We start from the raw sequence: 14072 nt of genomic DNA, 5'->3' as shown, positions 1-14072 counted from the left end.
TTCTTACGTTTATTGAACTTTCATTACATTGTGTAAAAACACTGGAGTTGACGACTGCAGCTCTTCTCTCTCATAGCAGCAAAGGTATGTAAATCAAATCAGGTTTATTCTGCCAGACAATAAATAATCTGCCTCTTTGGATGATGTCAATGTTTAAAAAAACAACAGATAAAAGCTGCAGCATTCATTTTTATTTTACACAACCTGTAAACATATACATATATATTTACTTATATATATATATACATATGTTTGTGTGAATTACTTTTGCCCTATATTTATAAAAATACAACAGTAGTTTGTAAAATAGATTTGAAGTAAAATATTGAGAATTAGCAACGAGTCCATTGTCACAGGATGGCATTGTTGAAATGCAACGAATAACCAAACCAACATGGCTGGAATGCACTTCGTTTCTGAACTTCCTCAGCTCTGTCTGAACGGCGGTGTCACATGGAGTTTCTCACCGTCAGCGTCTTCATTTTTTTTCTCTTCTCGCCGAGTCACTCAGAGCCATCCCCCACCATGACTCAGTTTCCCAATATCACAACACAACACAGGTGGGCAGGGGGGGGGGAGTGGGTGAGGGATGCATGTGATATTACAGGCAAGTCTGTAAAAAGACTACAAAAGTCACAGTACAATAAAAATATATGTCGCTATATAGTACAACCGGGCACACACGCCAACTGTTCAGCTAAACTGGATACTTTGTACAAACGATACACTTAAGAACTAGAAAAGAGGTCTGTAGCACCTTAAGGAGCTTTAGAAGTATGTTAGCAGCTTGATCCAATACCAAAAATATATTGCAGTATTGCAGTGTTTCTTACACATTCAATAAAGTTCACTGGTACCACTGAAGCTTATAAAGAAGTCTGACATGCTGAAGGTCTGTGCCTCTCACTGAAGAATCTCCTGGTCGCCACATGGCTGCGAGACTTTTCCTATTCCTTTTTACCCCGGGGATTTAAAGTTAGCTTTAGAATTAGGAACTTAATCTGATGTCCAAAATCTGGATCTACTTTCTCCAATGTGTAGGGATGTTTTTCTTTTGATCCAACGTTTATTGCCGTCTCCCAAAATCCAATCCCATGAATCTGCCATGTGAGTTGGCTGTTTGGATAATAAGTTTCAGGCAGAAATCACACGGAAATATTCAAAATAAACGATAAATATAATAAGTATTTGTCACAATGAGGTCAAAGGGTGATACACTCCCCTTAGGAGTTATTTTACATTAAATGTCTTTTTTAACATCTGATTAAACAGCCAATGGAAGGATAATACAATTAAGTGCTATATAAATGTCCATTAAGCTTCATCATTACTTGTGCTCTGACCTAAACCAGCGATAGAAAAGGCCTTTTAGAAAAACCAGGCCAACAAGGCACACTGTTTGTTAAAGACCCCCCAATGAGATACACAGAACACTTGTGCAAGTAAAGCAAAAATGACACTTTGATAGGAAAAAACACTGTCAAAATTGTACCTGTAAAAATAAAACATTTTATATTGTATTTACATGTTATTGTTCTCTAAAAGAGCTAAATATATCATCTATACATTTGTAATAAAGGTTTTAAACAAAAAAAAAGGTATTGGAGGAAATAAAGGCATTCAATTTACAAAAAGTGCTATGATTACAAAAAAAAGAGGCTTGCTAACATCTCTTGTAAATCCACAAACCTTCACAAGACACAAAAAGCAAAACTCCCATAAATGCTTTGAAACATTCAACTCTACATTTCACATAGTGTCCATTCATGTCTCACTCAGGAAGGGAACCGGGGAACTTAACACTTCGAGTTCATCATCGTTTCTTTTGAATTTCAGAGCACAAAAACAACATGAGTATGTGAGGTAAATGATAACACTATTGGGTTATAAAAAACATTTCATGGAGCTAAGATGCACTGCTGTGGTGGGGTGGAGCTGGAGGTGGAGTTGGAGGTGGAGGTGGAGGTGCGGGACGTAAAGTTCACATTTTTTGCCGTATGGTGTGCAGTCCGATATCTCTTGAAAAGTTTAAAAAAGACAAATTGAAATCTTTGTTTCATGAAATGATATCAATCTGCCAAAGTCTTTTCATCCTTCAGTTGCATCGTAGGTATTCTTTGACATTTGAAAAGAGATTTGATACTGATACCAAAACATACATCTTACAAAATGAGTTCTCCTTTCAGGAACTCTTGGGTCATAAAAGCAAACACAATAATGGATCCGACCACATCTTTTTCTCAGCTTTTAGCACAATGCTTAACATATTTCAGTCGACACCCAGCTCTGTGATACTGTTTGCTAGCACTGCGTTAATAGCATGCAACTACTGGAAAACACAGTGACTAGAAGTGGACTGAAAACGGAGCCAAAGTTAGTTAGCCGTTGTTTTTTTTACCTCAGTATCCCCAGCAAACCTTGAACAAGTTGTAAAAATGTGAAGAGAATTTACCCTTTTCTGACCATTTACATGCACAACAAGCTATGTAACAGACTACAGGAAAGGGACACTCCCAAAAAGCACAATAGGCCTCTTTAAAAACAAAAGTTCACTTTTTTTCCAGCAGCATGTTTTATCTTTAAATGATGATTTGAAACACTGAATGAAAACCCAGGGTGAAAAGAATAAGAAAACAAAGGTTTGAAACAGAAATGCTATGTGACTGAATCACACAGGGGTACTGAGGTCACAAATCAGGCCAACCCAAACTAGCACATCACCATGATTATGTTAGCATTCGTTAGCATCTCTTCATCCTCCCTTTTCCACTTAATGGGTCCAACTATCACCACATGGATTCTGCACCTGCATCATTCAAGGTGTATTTTTTTCACACAGTTCAATATTTAAACGTAAGACACACACTTTCTGCATTGTTGCAGCCAATCAGACACTTCAATTTGTTTCAGTTGAACAGTTCATATAATGACACTTCTCAGAAGTTTGATAGGAGTGTGACGTTTGATAAAAACACTTTTTTATGACCTTTGAAAAATAAGGCACAATGAGGGTAACGTGAACAGTGAATAGTGATGTGTGTTTGAAAGTATTGCTCTCTGTACTAACTCTACAAATTCAATGTCAGCTTTCATGAGAATGTCGCCACTGTTGGAGAATTAAGATAAAAACTTGAGCAGAAAACCAGCTATACTAAAGTGAAATGTAAAAGTGTAATACTGTTGCTCAGTAGTTCCTTCTCAGTACCTTGTCCATCATGATGTGAATTAACGTTTGCTCCATGGAACATTGAAGGACCAGATGTATGTTTTTGCATGTTTAAGCCAATTTACTACAAATTACATAACTTTCTGAGAGATATTTTGAGTGCGTTTTCCCCAAATTCTGATCATATTAACTCACTTTCCATACAGATTAGACATTTAGGGAATGCAAAAGCTGCCTTGGAATATTAAAAAATGGTCAGCTTTCATTTCTGATGTAAAGAATTGATGAAAATGGGCAAAAACATCAAAAACCTACAGTCTGGTGAAAATAGAAAGAAGAGAAAGGTCAGCTGTGATGACAGACAACATCCCAACGTGCTGCAGAACAACAATATATATCCCACAATCTGGTTTCTAAGGCCACAATATTCCAAAGCACGGTGGTAAAGAAAAGAAAATGTCACTGCAATCAAATTACTAATACTCATAATCTATGTGAAAACTCCCAAAAGACTGATTCAGGCCATGTTCACATTATTGTGGATAACAGGTTTACTCCATTATTGTGGATAACAGGTTTACTCCATTATTGTGGATAACAGGTTTACTCCATTATTGTGGATAACAGGTTTACTCCATTATTGTGGATAACAGGTTTACTCCATTATTGTGGATAACAGGTTTACTCCATTATTGTGGATAACAGGTTTACTCCGTTATTGTGAGGCGAGTTTTTGATGCTCCAAAACTAAACCACTGTGAGCACAACTCATGGCTGGGCTATACTGCGTGGTCTACCATTACAGATATTTATATTGTAGCCTGCAGGCCTTTGAATGAGTTAGATCTCATGGAAATCAGAAGGTAAAGATAAAAGGTATTAAAGGTGCGAATAGTAAGAAACGGAAAGTTGGGATATTGGTTTGCAGTATTTCTCTGCTATCATGTGAACGTGTCATCATGGAATAGTGGTGGTGAGGATTTGCGAACTCTTCAGTAAAAGGCTTAATAGGTGGAATCTCAGCAGCAGCATTTAGAAAGCTGTTTAAGGCAAACTGTGTGTGCTTGTGTGTCTGTGTGTGTGTGAGACTGTCAGAGCTTATCATCATATGTCTGCTGTGTATGTCTTCTCATTTCGTATCAAGTGCTTTATCTTCAGAAATGTTTAACTAGCATATTTTTTCTGATAAGGAAGGGTAACTCAACGTGTGTGTGTGTGTGTGTGTGTGTGTGTGTGTGTGTGTGTGTGTGTGTGTGTGTGTGTGTGTGTGTGTGTGTGTGTGTGTGTGTGTGTGTGTGTGTGTCAGGCAGCAGTACGTACTGGATCACTGGAAGGCCTGGTGGAAGCGGGGCAGTGTGGTGGGTGTGCTCAGGTTGGATATGAAGGAGGAGGGGAGCCTCTGCAGCGGACTCTCGGCAGCCTCGGGGTCATTGGGAGGCTGGGGGGGCATCTGGACGAGGGGTGTGGGCTCTTCGTTGGGAGGATAGGTGACGCCCGGCCCCCCGCTGCCCCCTGCCTGGTTGTACGGTGGCCCGTTGAGTGGCAGGAAGTTGAAAAGCTGTGAGAAGTCCATCAGAGAGGAGGACGAGGCCAGAGAGTCGCCTGTGCTGGATGCTGCCACCTGGGTGGACATTTTGGACTCGCCTGCTTCCTCCAGCATGCCCACTTGAGGCTCCAACGTGAGTTTGGAGGATGAGAGTTGGGGTTCTTGGACTGCAGAGGATGAGGAGGGCATGCTGCTCTGCAACTCCATCAGGTAGGTCTCCAGTTCTCCCTTTAGATTCTGCTCCCGCTCCTGCGAGGAGACGCTGTATGAGGTAAAGTTGGAGCCCAGTGGGTACTTAAAAGAGAAAGGGAGGGTGGATGTGGGGAAGGGCTCCGTGTCCAGGACGGGGCCCGTGTACATGTTGAGCTGGTGCGGCCTCGGTGTCAGCATCCCCGGTAGCTCGCCCTTGATGCCCCCAGACGCCAAGTCAAAGACGACGGGCTCCAGCGAATCAGCCGGCTCAGTTTTCACCCTCAGCAGCTCCCGGGCGTGGCTCTTCTTCACGTGGCGCGTCAGGTGGTCCTTCCTCCCGAAGCGCTGGGCACAGTACTGACACAGGAAGTCCTTGCGTCCGGTGTGCACCACCATGTGGCGCCGCACATCTTTCCGGGTGTAGAACCGCCGCTCACAGTGCTCGCAACGGTGCTTCTTCTCTTTGGTCCCACCAGAGGACTTGCCGGCGTGAGTCTTGAGGTGTTCCAGGAGGACCACGGTGCTGGGGAAGGGCTGCAGGCACACCTGGCAGGTGAGGTCTCCACTGTTAGCGGCGTGGAGGGCCAGGTGGCGTTTGAAGCCCAGCTTGGTGTTGTAGCTCTTGCCGCACTCCTGGCAGCTGAAGGCCTCCTTGTAGGGGTCGTGAGTGTGTAGGTGATTCTTTAAGTGATCCTTGCGGTGGAACATTTTCTCACAGTATGAACACTTGTGGTTTTTTTCTGGCGAGTGAGTTGCCATATGCCTTGGAACACAGACACATTCTATGAGCACTCAGAATCAAGAAGGCATGCGTTACAATACACACAAACACAGACACTAATATGCATGAACAGATCATTGTGAACACTACTGAGCGTTATGTTAGCAAACGTGTAAAGAGAAAGCATCATGCTGCTATGTGCTGTCTGTACCGTAGCAGCTTGTATTTGGAGACGAAAGCCTTGGTGCAGTCGGCGTGGGAGCAGCGGTAGGGTCTCTCTCCGGTGTGAGAGTACGAGTGCACCTTCAACTTCTCCAGGCTGTTGAAAGCTTTCTGACACTCCTGGCAAAGAAAATTCTTTTTGGGCTTGCCCTCTGCTCTCCTGCGCCTCCCCGTGGGCGGCGTGAGCTTGGTTCTCTCCAGGACGTGGTCACGGTGGCCCTGGGTTCCCGTGGCCATGGCACTCTAAGGCTGACCGACTACATGGACAGGGGCGTAGAGCCCGGCAAGTTCTGATGCGATTACTCTATCCAGTTTCATGTGCTCAACACCGCCCGGACTCAGGGGCCTGAGAAAAGAGCGAGAGAAAGAGAGAAGATGGTGAATGGTTTGGTTTCAGGTTGCTGATGGTACAAAAGACATTAAAACCTAAGTCATAAATCAGCTGCTGTGAGGAAAGACAAACAAGTTAAACTGGCTGCCTTTGGATACCACGTCTTATAGATCCTAAAGAACTATTTACATCAAGATGGGTAACGACTGGCTCCGGTTCACTCCCGATGGTTTAAATCAAACTACAAGCAATATAATCAGAACCATGAGCGTGGGTCTTTTTATGATATGAGCTCAAATGATACACGAGGGGAAGGAGGTGTAAGGCACAAGCAGATGAAATAGAATGAAATGCTGCAAACCAATCAAATAACATCCAATTAAAAGTAGTTGGCTCTTAAGTGTGTGTGTTGCAAAAGCGACATGAGCTGCAAATGGAACTTTTAAATATTAGGTCCATGTAAAAAAACAATACGTCTTTATCTGAGACACGGCTGAACTGTGATGCGTCAAACCATGAATTCTCCTTTGTTTTGTTAATAAGAGAATATATTTTTACATGGCTACGTGGGATGGAAACCTCTAATGCTTTTATAACTTTAACCACTTCCACATTACTTCCTTATATGTGTATATAATGAAACAAATCAAGCTGCCACACCTTGGCTTTTCTACAGTTAACCAGCTACCGCTACAGAGAGGAAAGCCTTGTTTTAATATTGGTCTGGAAACCCTGGATGTTAGATTCTATATGAGGACGAACACATTCTGATGAGTTAACTTATAATACAAAATGATGTTTTTCAAACCATATTTCGTTGTTGTAACCATTGCCTTAGCGCTCATAAGACCAACAATAATGTAATAAAACAGATTAAAATGACTGTTGAAAACTTACACAGACATTTATCAGTCTGCAAATGTTTCTATGATATCATCTTATTATGGGATCTTATTGGTAAAATATCACAAGTACAAAGTGTATACCACATTATCCATGCAGCACACTGCTTCATGGTTATTTTGCAAAGGGCTGATATTTCTTTATTACTGTAATTAAATTAGAAATGTTCTGTAACTTTTGTTAGAAGAATGAATCCTTGAGCTTTTCACTATTGAAACAGAGATTTACTACAAGCCCTTTTATCTGAATTGATTCAGACTTCTATAACAGATATTATCTAAATTAGTTCAAATATCTAGATTGATTACAGCCATATATTCTGCAGGAATAAAAACGTTTCAGTGCTTCACATTTTAAAGAACACATTCATTTACAGAATCATATTTAATCTTGGGTAAAAGGTCAGTCTTCTGTTTTTTGATTTGTGTTTTTGTTTGAGTTACATAATGATATTAATATACCCATCATTATTTGGAGTATAAACAGTTTCTTTAATTATGTAAATCAGCTACTTGCTCTCAACCGTACCTACTAAGTGTGTATCAATAGAGGTCTTCAAAAGTTCTAATTAATTGTGTTTAATTTAAAAGTGTATTTTACTCAAAGTAATAACCATTTGATCTCAAGACAAAACATTTAAAGTGCTGCAGAAAAGCTGCATACAAAAACAACCCAGGGGTAAGGAGGAGAAGTGCAGCTTTTAAACAAAGTTCTAAATCAATTATCTTGCCTTCAAAACAACAAAAACAGCTCATTTTAACGAATCATGATCAAAGAACCACTCAATTCTTTAAGCATTTATACACAGAATTATCCAACATCCAAATTAACTCCCCACATTTCTCAAAGACAGTTACATATTTCAGAAACTCAGCAGGCTCACCAAGCTTTTATGGAACAACATTTTAATATTTGGGAAACCTGATCAGCAATAGGCTAAATTAGACAGATGTATGCATGCTCCCCAGCTCTTAATTATTTACCCTAACATCTTAAAATAGATATAGAAAATGAGCTTTTATCATCAACCTATTAGTTTTATTTAGAATTGCCAATAGCAAACATTTGGATCATAGAATTAACCATTTTCTCTCATGCTACTTTTTCTGCCTGACATTAGCATCATTAATCAGCACATGCAATCAGCAGCAGATTGATATCAGCAACAACTGAGTGTATTAAGAGTCTAAGTCATGCCTTGGTAATTACAGAACAATTACACATGAATCCAGCACTTTAAGACAGGTGTACACAGAGACTTGAGCCAACACTGACAACACACTTCCTCCAAGTTTCAATATCCCTTTTGTAAGCAGCCACACCAATGCACTGGCGGGCTACACCTCAACAACACCGTGGAAGATGCTTCTGATATGCACAGAGCCAGCAGCTTCGGTTTAACGCTTATTACATTGCTATCCTGCACCAGATCTCTTAAATAGGGATTTGTAATGTGCACAGTGCAACCTGCCACACCATCAAAGAGAACACACGTTGTTTGAAGAGCAACAAGTAAGGGGCATCGCGTAATTACTTTGCCTTGACTTCTCCCTCCATTTTGCTGCTTTATTGACAAGCAATTGCAGTGTCTTGTTTACGAGCCTTGCAGCGGGTAGTAGCCGACCTGTCATCTGTGTGTTTGACACCGGGATCGATACTTGCAACGGGTTAAAAAAGCCATGAAGCTAAAAGGAGAAGCATGACAAAATGTCACTGTAGCCGCTACATGGTGGCATTACCGTTTTAGAAAAGAGATGCTGGAATCGATAAGTGTAAGTTGGCACTGCTTGTGATAAAGTGTGAAAATGAGGTAAACGTAAATGTAAATGCAGATACTAGTGATAATGACGTTATGCCGAAGTAAAGTGCGCCTGTTCCTGTCGGTGTTTACCGGACTAGCGTTGTTATTATATATTTTTTTAATAAACTAAATGAGGAGGCAACTTTACCCAACTTTCCTACGCTACTGGTTCCTGTGGTCTTTAATGTTCGCGGACACGCACCGCGACACTAGTATGACCAGTGACATAATTTATTTTAATAAATATCAAAGCGTGTGCCTTCCCCTGCTTTTCTCTGTGGTCCTAAACTGGGTACTGATTAACACAAACTTTTTCCCCAGCTCACCCCTCTCTCATAATTTAAATAACCCCGATATTTTAATTCAAGAACAGGGTAACCGCTCACTTAATTCACATCAAACTTACCCCGGTCGCTTTAACATTCTTTCTGTTGGGTTTTTCTTCACTTTCAACTATTTTCCGAATTTTTAATAATTTTTTTCTCATATTTTTTGCTAGACGCGGCGGGCCTGAAAATTGTTTGCTTTCCCCACTTTCGAGCAGCCATTGTGTATGCGCTGCGATGCAACCCAACTATGACTTGGCCACGCCCACCCAAAGTCCCGCCCACTTGCCACACTTTTTGATTTGTGTAAGCCACTGCCACTTTGCCTTCAATGTCAGCTACCGTCCATTTCAGTAAAAGTCATTTTTTGGACTTGCTCGATGCACTGTCAATCGCTTAAATGTGGTTTAGTAGAACTTACAAGGATAGGAAGACTAACATGGCTGCCAAAATATCTCATTGGCTTGCATGGCTGTCAGTCATTCTGGTAGTTTTCCGGCGCTCCTATTGGCTGATGTTGCTGTCAGTTGTCGGTGACGGTGCTGGTGATTTTCCTGGTGCGCTGTTGCAACAAATAGAGAGGAGTTATCTTGAGCATGAAGGGGAGGTAACAGCCTATGGCTTGTGTTGCTTTACTAGTTAGCCACATGTATGCTAATGTATAGCTGCCCACTAGCTCTTTAAAGCAAGACTCTTGTTAGCATTTTCCTGGGGCTATGCATGATAACATAACAGTTAAATAGGTAGCACTAGCAGCTATTGTGGTCCTCTCACAAACGGGATACTGTTCACTGGTGTGGATAAAACGCTTATCCACAAGTCATTTGACTACAACAGGATAAAAGTTGTTATCATTAAAAGGTATGTATTTACTTTGTGAAGCGATTTCCATTTACCTTATTCCATGTGAATGAACAGTCGCTATACAGTTTGAATGAAAGCTGTTTGGTAACATGAATGAAGGTCAACATGCTACTAGATGGCAATGCTACATGGTGGAGAGGAGCACACCAATCTCCATTGAAACATTTGGGAAGTTTAGTAAAACTTATTATTTGTTAAATGTACACCAGCTGTCAACACAATTAAACACATTTTCTACAATAGAAAGAGGCCAACTCCAATTCGGCATATATATGTTGCACTTCAAACGGAAATCATATTAATAGTAGTCCTATAAAACATGGTTTAGTTGCTGTTTACTTTTGTACCACCTTATGTTGTAAAACTAAAGTGAATGTTTATTTTAACAAATGCAATTTGGCTTTGTGGAGTATAACCTCTGACTTATGAAAGGCATTATAAATATGATGCATCATAAATGTATTTTTTGAATACTTGTGATGTGTTTTATCTCTTTGCATGAGCTGCAAACTAAGAATATGTAGTCCTTAAATATCCAAACCCATGCAATACCTGGTTAGTTTCTTAAAATGTAATGGAAAACCAATATGTATTAGTTTGATAAAATGTACAAAGGTAACAGTAACAGTATATCTGCAAGTTCTTCTGCAAAATATGTTATGCTGGACCAATTATGTTTTATCATTAATAGGCAAGCTGCACAATGTCCATTCCTATTTCAAAGAGTCCATTTGGGCCCTTTCTCTAGCCTCAAAAGATACAGACATTTAGATTTTGTCAAACAACAATATGACAGTTGTTTCAAAGATTTAAACATTTTATTCTGCTGACTTTATTTAAATATTCAAAATAATATTCCTATGTTTTGCATTCGTCCGAGTTACAGGTGATTAATTAAAAGTAATAAATGCACACATACAAAAGGTAAAAACAGACACAATGCATAAAACTGTACCTCTTTTTGTCATCTTTGCAGATCCGAATGGATAAAAACGTACGAAAGGTTCGGAATCAGGACAGTAACCCATGCATAGACGTAAGTTTACCACCCGTTTACATCCTGCATTGTATCAAACATCTGCCGGATGCAAGGTAACCGTGTTTCTAATTTTCTAATCCTGAAACTTTCATCTCTTTTTCAGGAAAGTGATGCGTCCCAAAAGTGTTTGAGTCTCAACAGCTATGACAAGAGCTTGTGTTATGACTATTTCGTGAGATATAAGAACTGTAGGAAATACTGGGTGAGTGCATATTTTCAGTATCAAGGAGAACACACTGGCTTTCTCATGTTTACCTGTGCATGGCTGGGAAGTCAGCAGAGTTTGTATCCTTGATGGTGCAGGAGTGACACTCACTGGTGGTTCAGGGTGCCTGCACAGTGAGGGGCAAGAAGGGGAGGTTTGTCATGATTTAGGTCAACAACAAAGAGACAATATGGCAAATGGGTGGGAAGCTGAGTCAAATCTTTAACTTCTTTAAGACATGCACCTTATTATGTAAATGTATTAATAGTTTCACACCGGTGTCTCATGTCTAAATGAGAACAAAGGTCACCAGTGATGAGTGGTTTCAGTTCCTCTTACTAATAATTGAAACCAGTGTCGTACATAGAGTAATTTTACCTTGTGTTTTCCATTGTAGCAAAACATACTGGTGCAGCGGAGAAGAGAAGGAGTGAAACCGGACATGCCGACGGCTGCAGAGAGGCAGGAGATGCTCGATGCTATTGGAGGAAAACCCTACTGATTCCAGCAGAAACTCAGAGACACTGTGAAGGCCAGCGGCGGGCCATGGAGATTTACTACAAGCCTCGATGTTGCCGCAGCAATGCACTGGCTGGGTTCACTTTTTGACCAAAAGCCTGACCCCTCCAACGCTCAGGGCGTGTGGAAGTGACCTGTATGGTCTGTTCTAGAATAAAAGGGAAAAGGCGGAATTTTACAGAAAGATATAAGGTTTATTATTTATTGAGAATTGAAAACAATGGGACATGAACTGACACATCATTATATTAGCTTTATGGGCTGTTTTGTTTTTGTTTGAAGGGGAAAAGCCCTGTTTATGTCCCATGTAATGATATCACAAAATGTGCAATGGAGTCGAAACAGATGAGGTAGTGTTTTCTGTAGATTTCATTGTGAATATCCACAAAAAATAATTTGACTAATGAGAACTGTATAATTCACAATGTGCTGGTGTCAAGAACATTGTGGGGACTAGCTCAGCTGTGGATTTGTTTTAACCTGGCCGACATGTCTAAGCGTGCAGCATGTGTGATGATCTACCATGTGTCTTATAAAGAGGAGTATTGGAGCATAGTTTCCCTTGTTTGATTTACCTCACTCTCTTCTTTTTTTGCATGAATTCTGGCCGTATCATTCCAAGCTTTCAGATCTCACAGAAAGTCTTGACCATCAAACTAAATTGCAATCAATGTGGAGTCAGAGAAATGTAAAACCTTCCATTTTCAAGATTGATAAAGATCATACACAATGGTAACCTTTTTGAGATGTGGTGACGGGAGAGCTTTTAAGATCCATAATGTGCAAAGATTCACAGGTAAGACCCACCCTCAACCATGCTATCTTTTTAAACAGTAGGCTACGTTGCTGTAATAATCATTACTCTACAATGTGCCTTAGCTGCGCGCGCTCCCGCGACGTGCATGCATTTATTTTGTGTCTTCAACAACTCTGCACAACACCTGCTTCACTGTCTGTCAGTGAACCGGTGTTGTGTTCATTTCTGTTTCGATGTGGCTCACCTGAAGCTGCTCCCATCACCGGAGAGTGGCGCTACAGGAAGTGTAATCACGCTAGGAACTCTGGGTAAAAGTGTAACCGATACCTCAACACAATCACAGGTAAAATGTAACTTTATGAACTTCTCCTGTAGCTTATCTTCGACATATGAAAAGAATAAAGATGCCATGAAGCAGATGCATTTAGGTGCTTATTCATTTCCCGGTAACAGTATAAACAAATACAACTACCCTAATGTTAACTCACTTGTAATGACCTGACATGCTGATGATGCAGCAGGCTAACTCATTGCTAACGTTAATACATTAATTTACATTTTTACACGTTGTAACTTTCTTTACAGAGGTAAACCTGTCACTGTTATAGTCCATTGTTATCTGTAGAGGGTAAATATGATAGCAGTTATAGTGTTGAAACGGTTAAATAATTCATCAGTGAAGTGATAGGAGTGATTTTGCATTTCTAACTTATTTTAATCAGGTACAAATATTATTAAATTATTTGGTATCTGAAATTTGAGGATTTGCTGCTTTTTGTGTCTATGTCTAAATGCCTTAAACTGTGGAGATAATTCAAAGACTAAACAATGATAGGGATTATCAATACATTGACTGATAATGGAAGTAATAACCTTAATCCTTGTGTTTGGAATTCTGCAGATAGATACTTAGAGTAAAAACAAGATTTTGCATCAATATTAATATGGGTGTTACTGCGCAGTTATGGCTTGATTTGACGCCTACTTCTGTTTCACTGATTGAGATAACCTGGACAGGAGTTAAGAGGTAACCTTCATGGATGTGTACGTTGATCTCTGCTGTTCATTTGGGTGAGTCAAAGGTTTTCTGCAGCTTCCTCTGAACTGAAATTTACCAAAAATCGAAAAACTGTTGTACTAGACTAAGCATCCAACTAAGCATGATATGATAAGTGTATCTGCAGCTTGAACCACTTTCAGATGGTGATCAGCTGGGTTATCATAAACAGCTCCTGAAATTACTGTTTAGATATGGATCAAACACCTCAATCCTCCTGTTTCCTCAGACTTCCTGTGTGGATAGCACCGGTGCTCCACGCTGCCAAACGCCTGAAGTCTGACCATGCCCGTCGGAAGAAGGTCTACAAGATGCTGCAGAGGAAACTGGTCAGTGCTCATGTAATAAACTCCAATATGTGGTACAACCATTGCTTTTCTCATGTAAGTTTTGGAAACTTAACAATACCTTTGATAGTTGTTT

The 14072-nt window shown here is 40.3% G+C and overlaps 2 protein-coding genes across 3 annotated transcripts; one reads left to right on the top strand and one right to left on the bottom strand.

The window, feature by feature from the left end:
* Positions 1 to 9440, bottom strand: plag1 (pleiomorphic adenoma gene 1). Its single transcript, XM_063912409.1, has 3 exons — positions 9289 to 9440; positions 5837 to 6193; positions 1 to 5667 (listed from the first exon to the last, which is right to left on the bottom strand). The coding sequence occupies exons 2-3, from the start codon at positions 6082 to 6084 to the stop codon at positions 4491 to 4493; spliced, it is 1425 nt and encodes a 474-aa protein (XP_063768479.1). The 5' UTR covers positions 6085 to 6193; positions 9289 to 9440; the 3' UTR covers positions 1 to 4490.
* On the top strand, positions 8688 to 12390 carry chchd7 (coiled-coil-helix-coiled-coil-helix domain containing 7). 2 transcript variants are annotated; one of them, XM_063912410.1, is made up of 4 exons: positions 8688 to 8853; positions 11049 to 11108; positions 11215 to 11313; positions 11714 to 12390. In XM_063912410.1, the coding sequence occupies exons 1-4, from the start codon at positions 8836 to 8838 to the stop codon at positions 11816 to 11818; spliced, it is 282 nt and encodes a 93-aa protein (XP_063768480.1). In that variant the 5' UTR covers positions 8688 to 8835; the 3' UTR covers positions 11819 to 12390. The 2 variants fall into 2 exon arrangements, with proteins under 2 accessions (XP_063768480.1, XP_063768481.1); XM_063912411.1 differs by lacking the exon at positions 8688 to 8853 and adding an exon at positions 9781 to 10069.
* The last annotated feature ends 1682 nt before the right edge of the window (positions 12391 to 14072 follow it).

This window comes from Eleginops maclovinus, chromosome 21 (assembly GCF_036324505.1).
Source record: "Eleginops maclovinus isolate JMC-PN-2008 ecotype Puerto Natales chromosome 21, JC_Emac_rtc_rv5, whole genome shotgun sequence".
Classification (NCBI taxonomy): Eukaryota; Metazoa; Chordata; class Actinopteri; order Perciformes; family Eleginopidae; genus Eleginops; species Eleginops maclovinus.
Note: the sequence above shows the minus strand (reverse complement) of the source record. Positions and strands in the feature narration are given on the sequence as shown.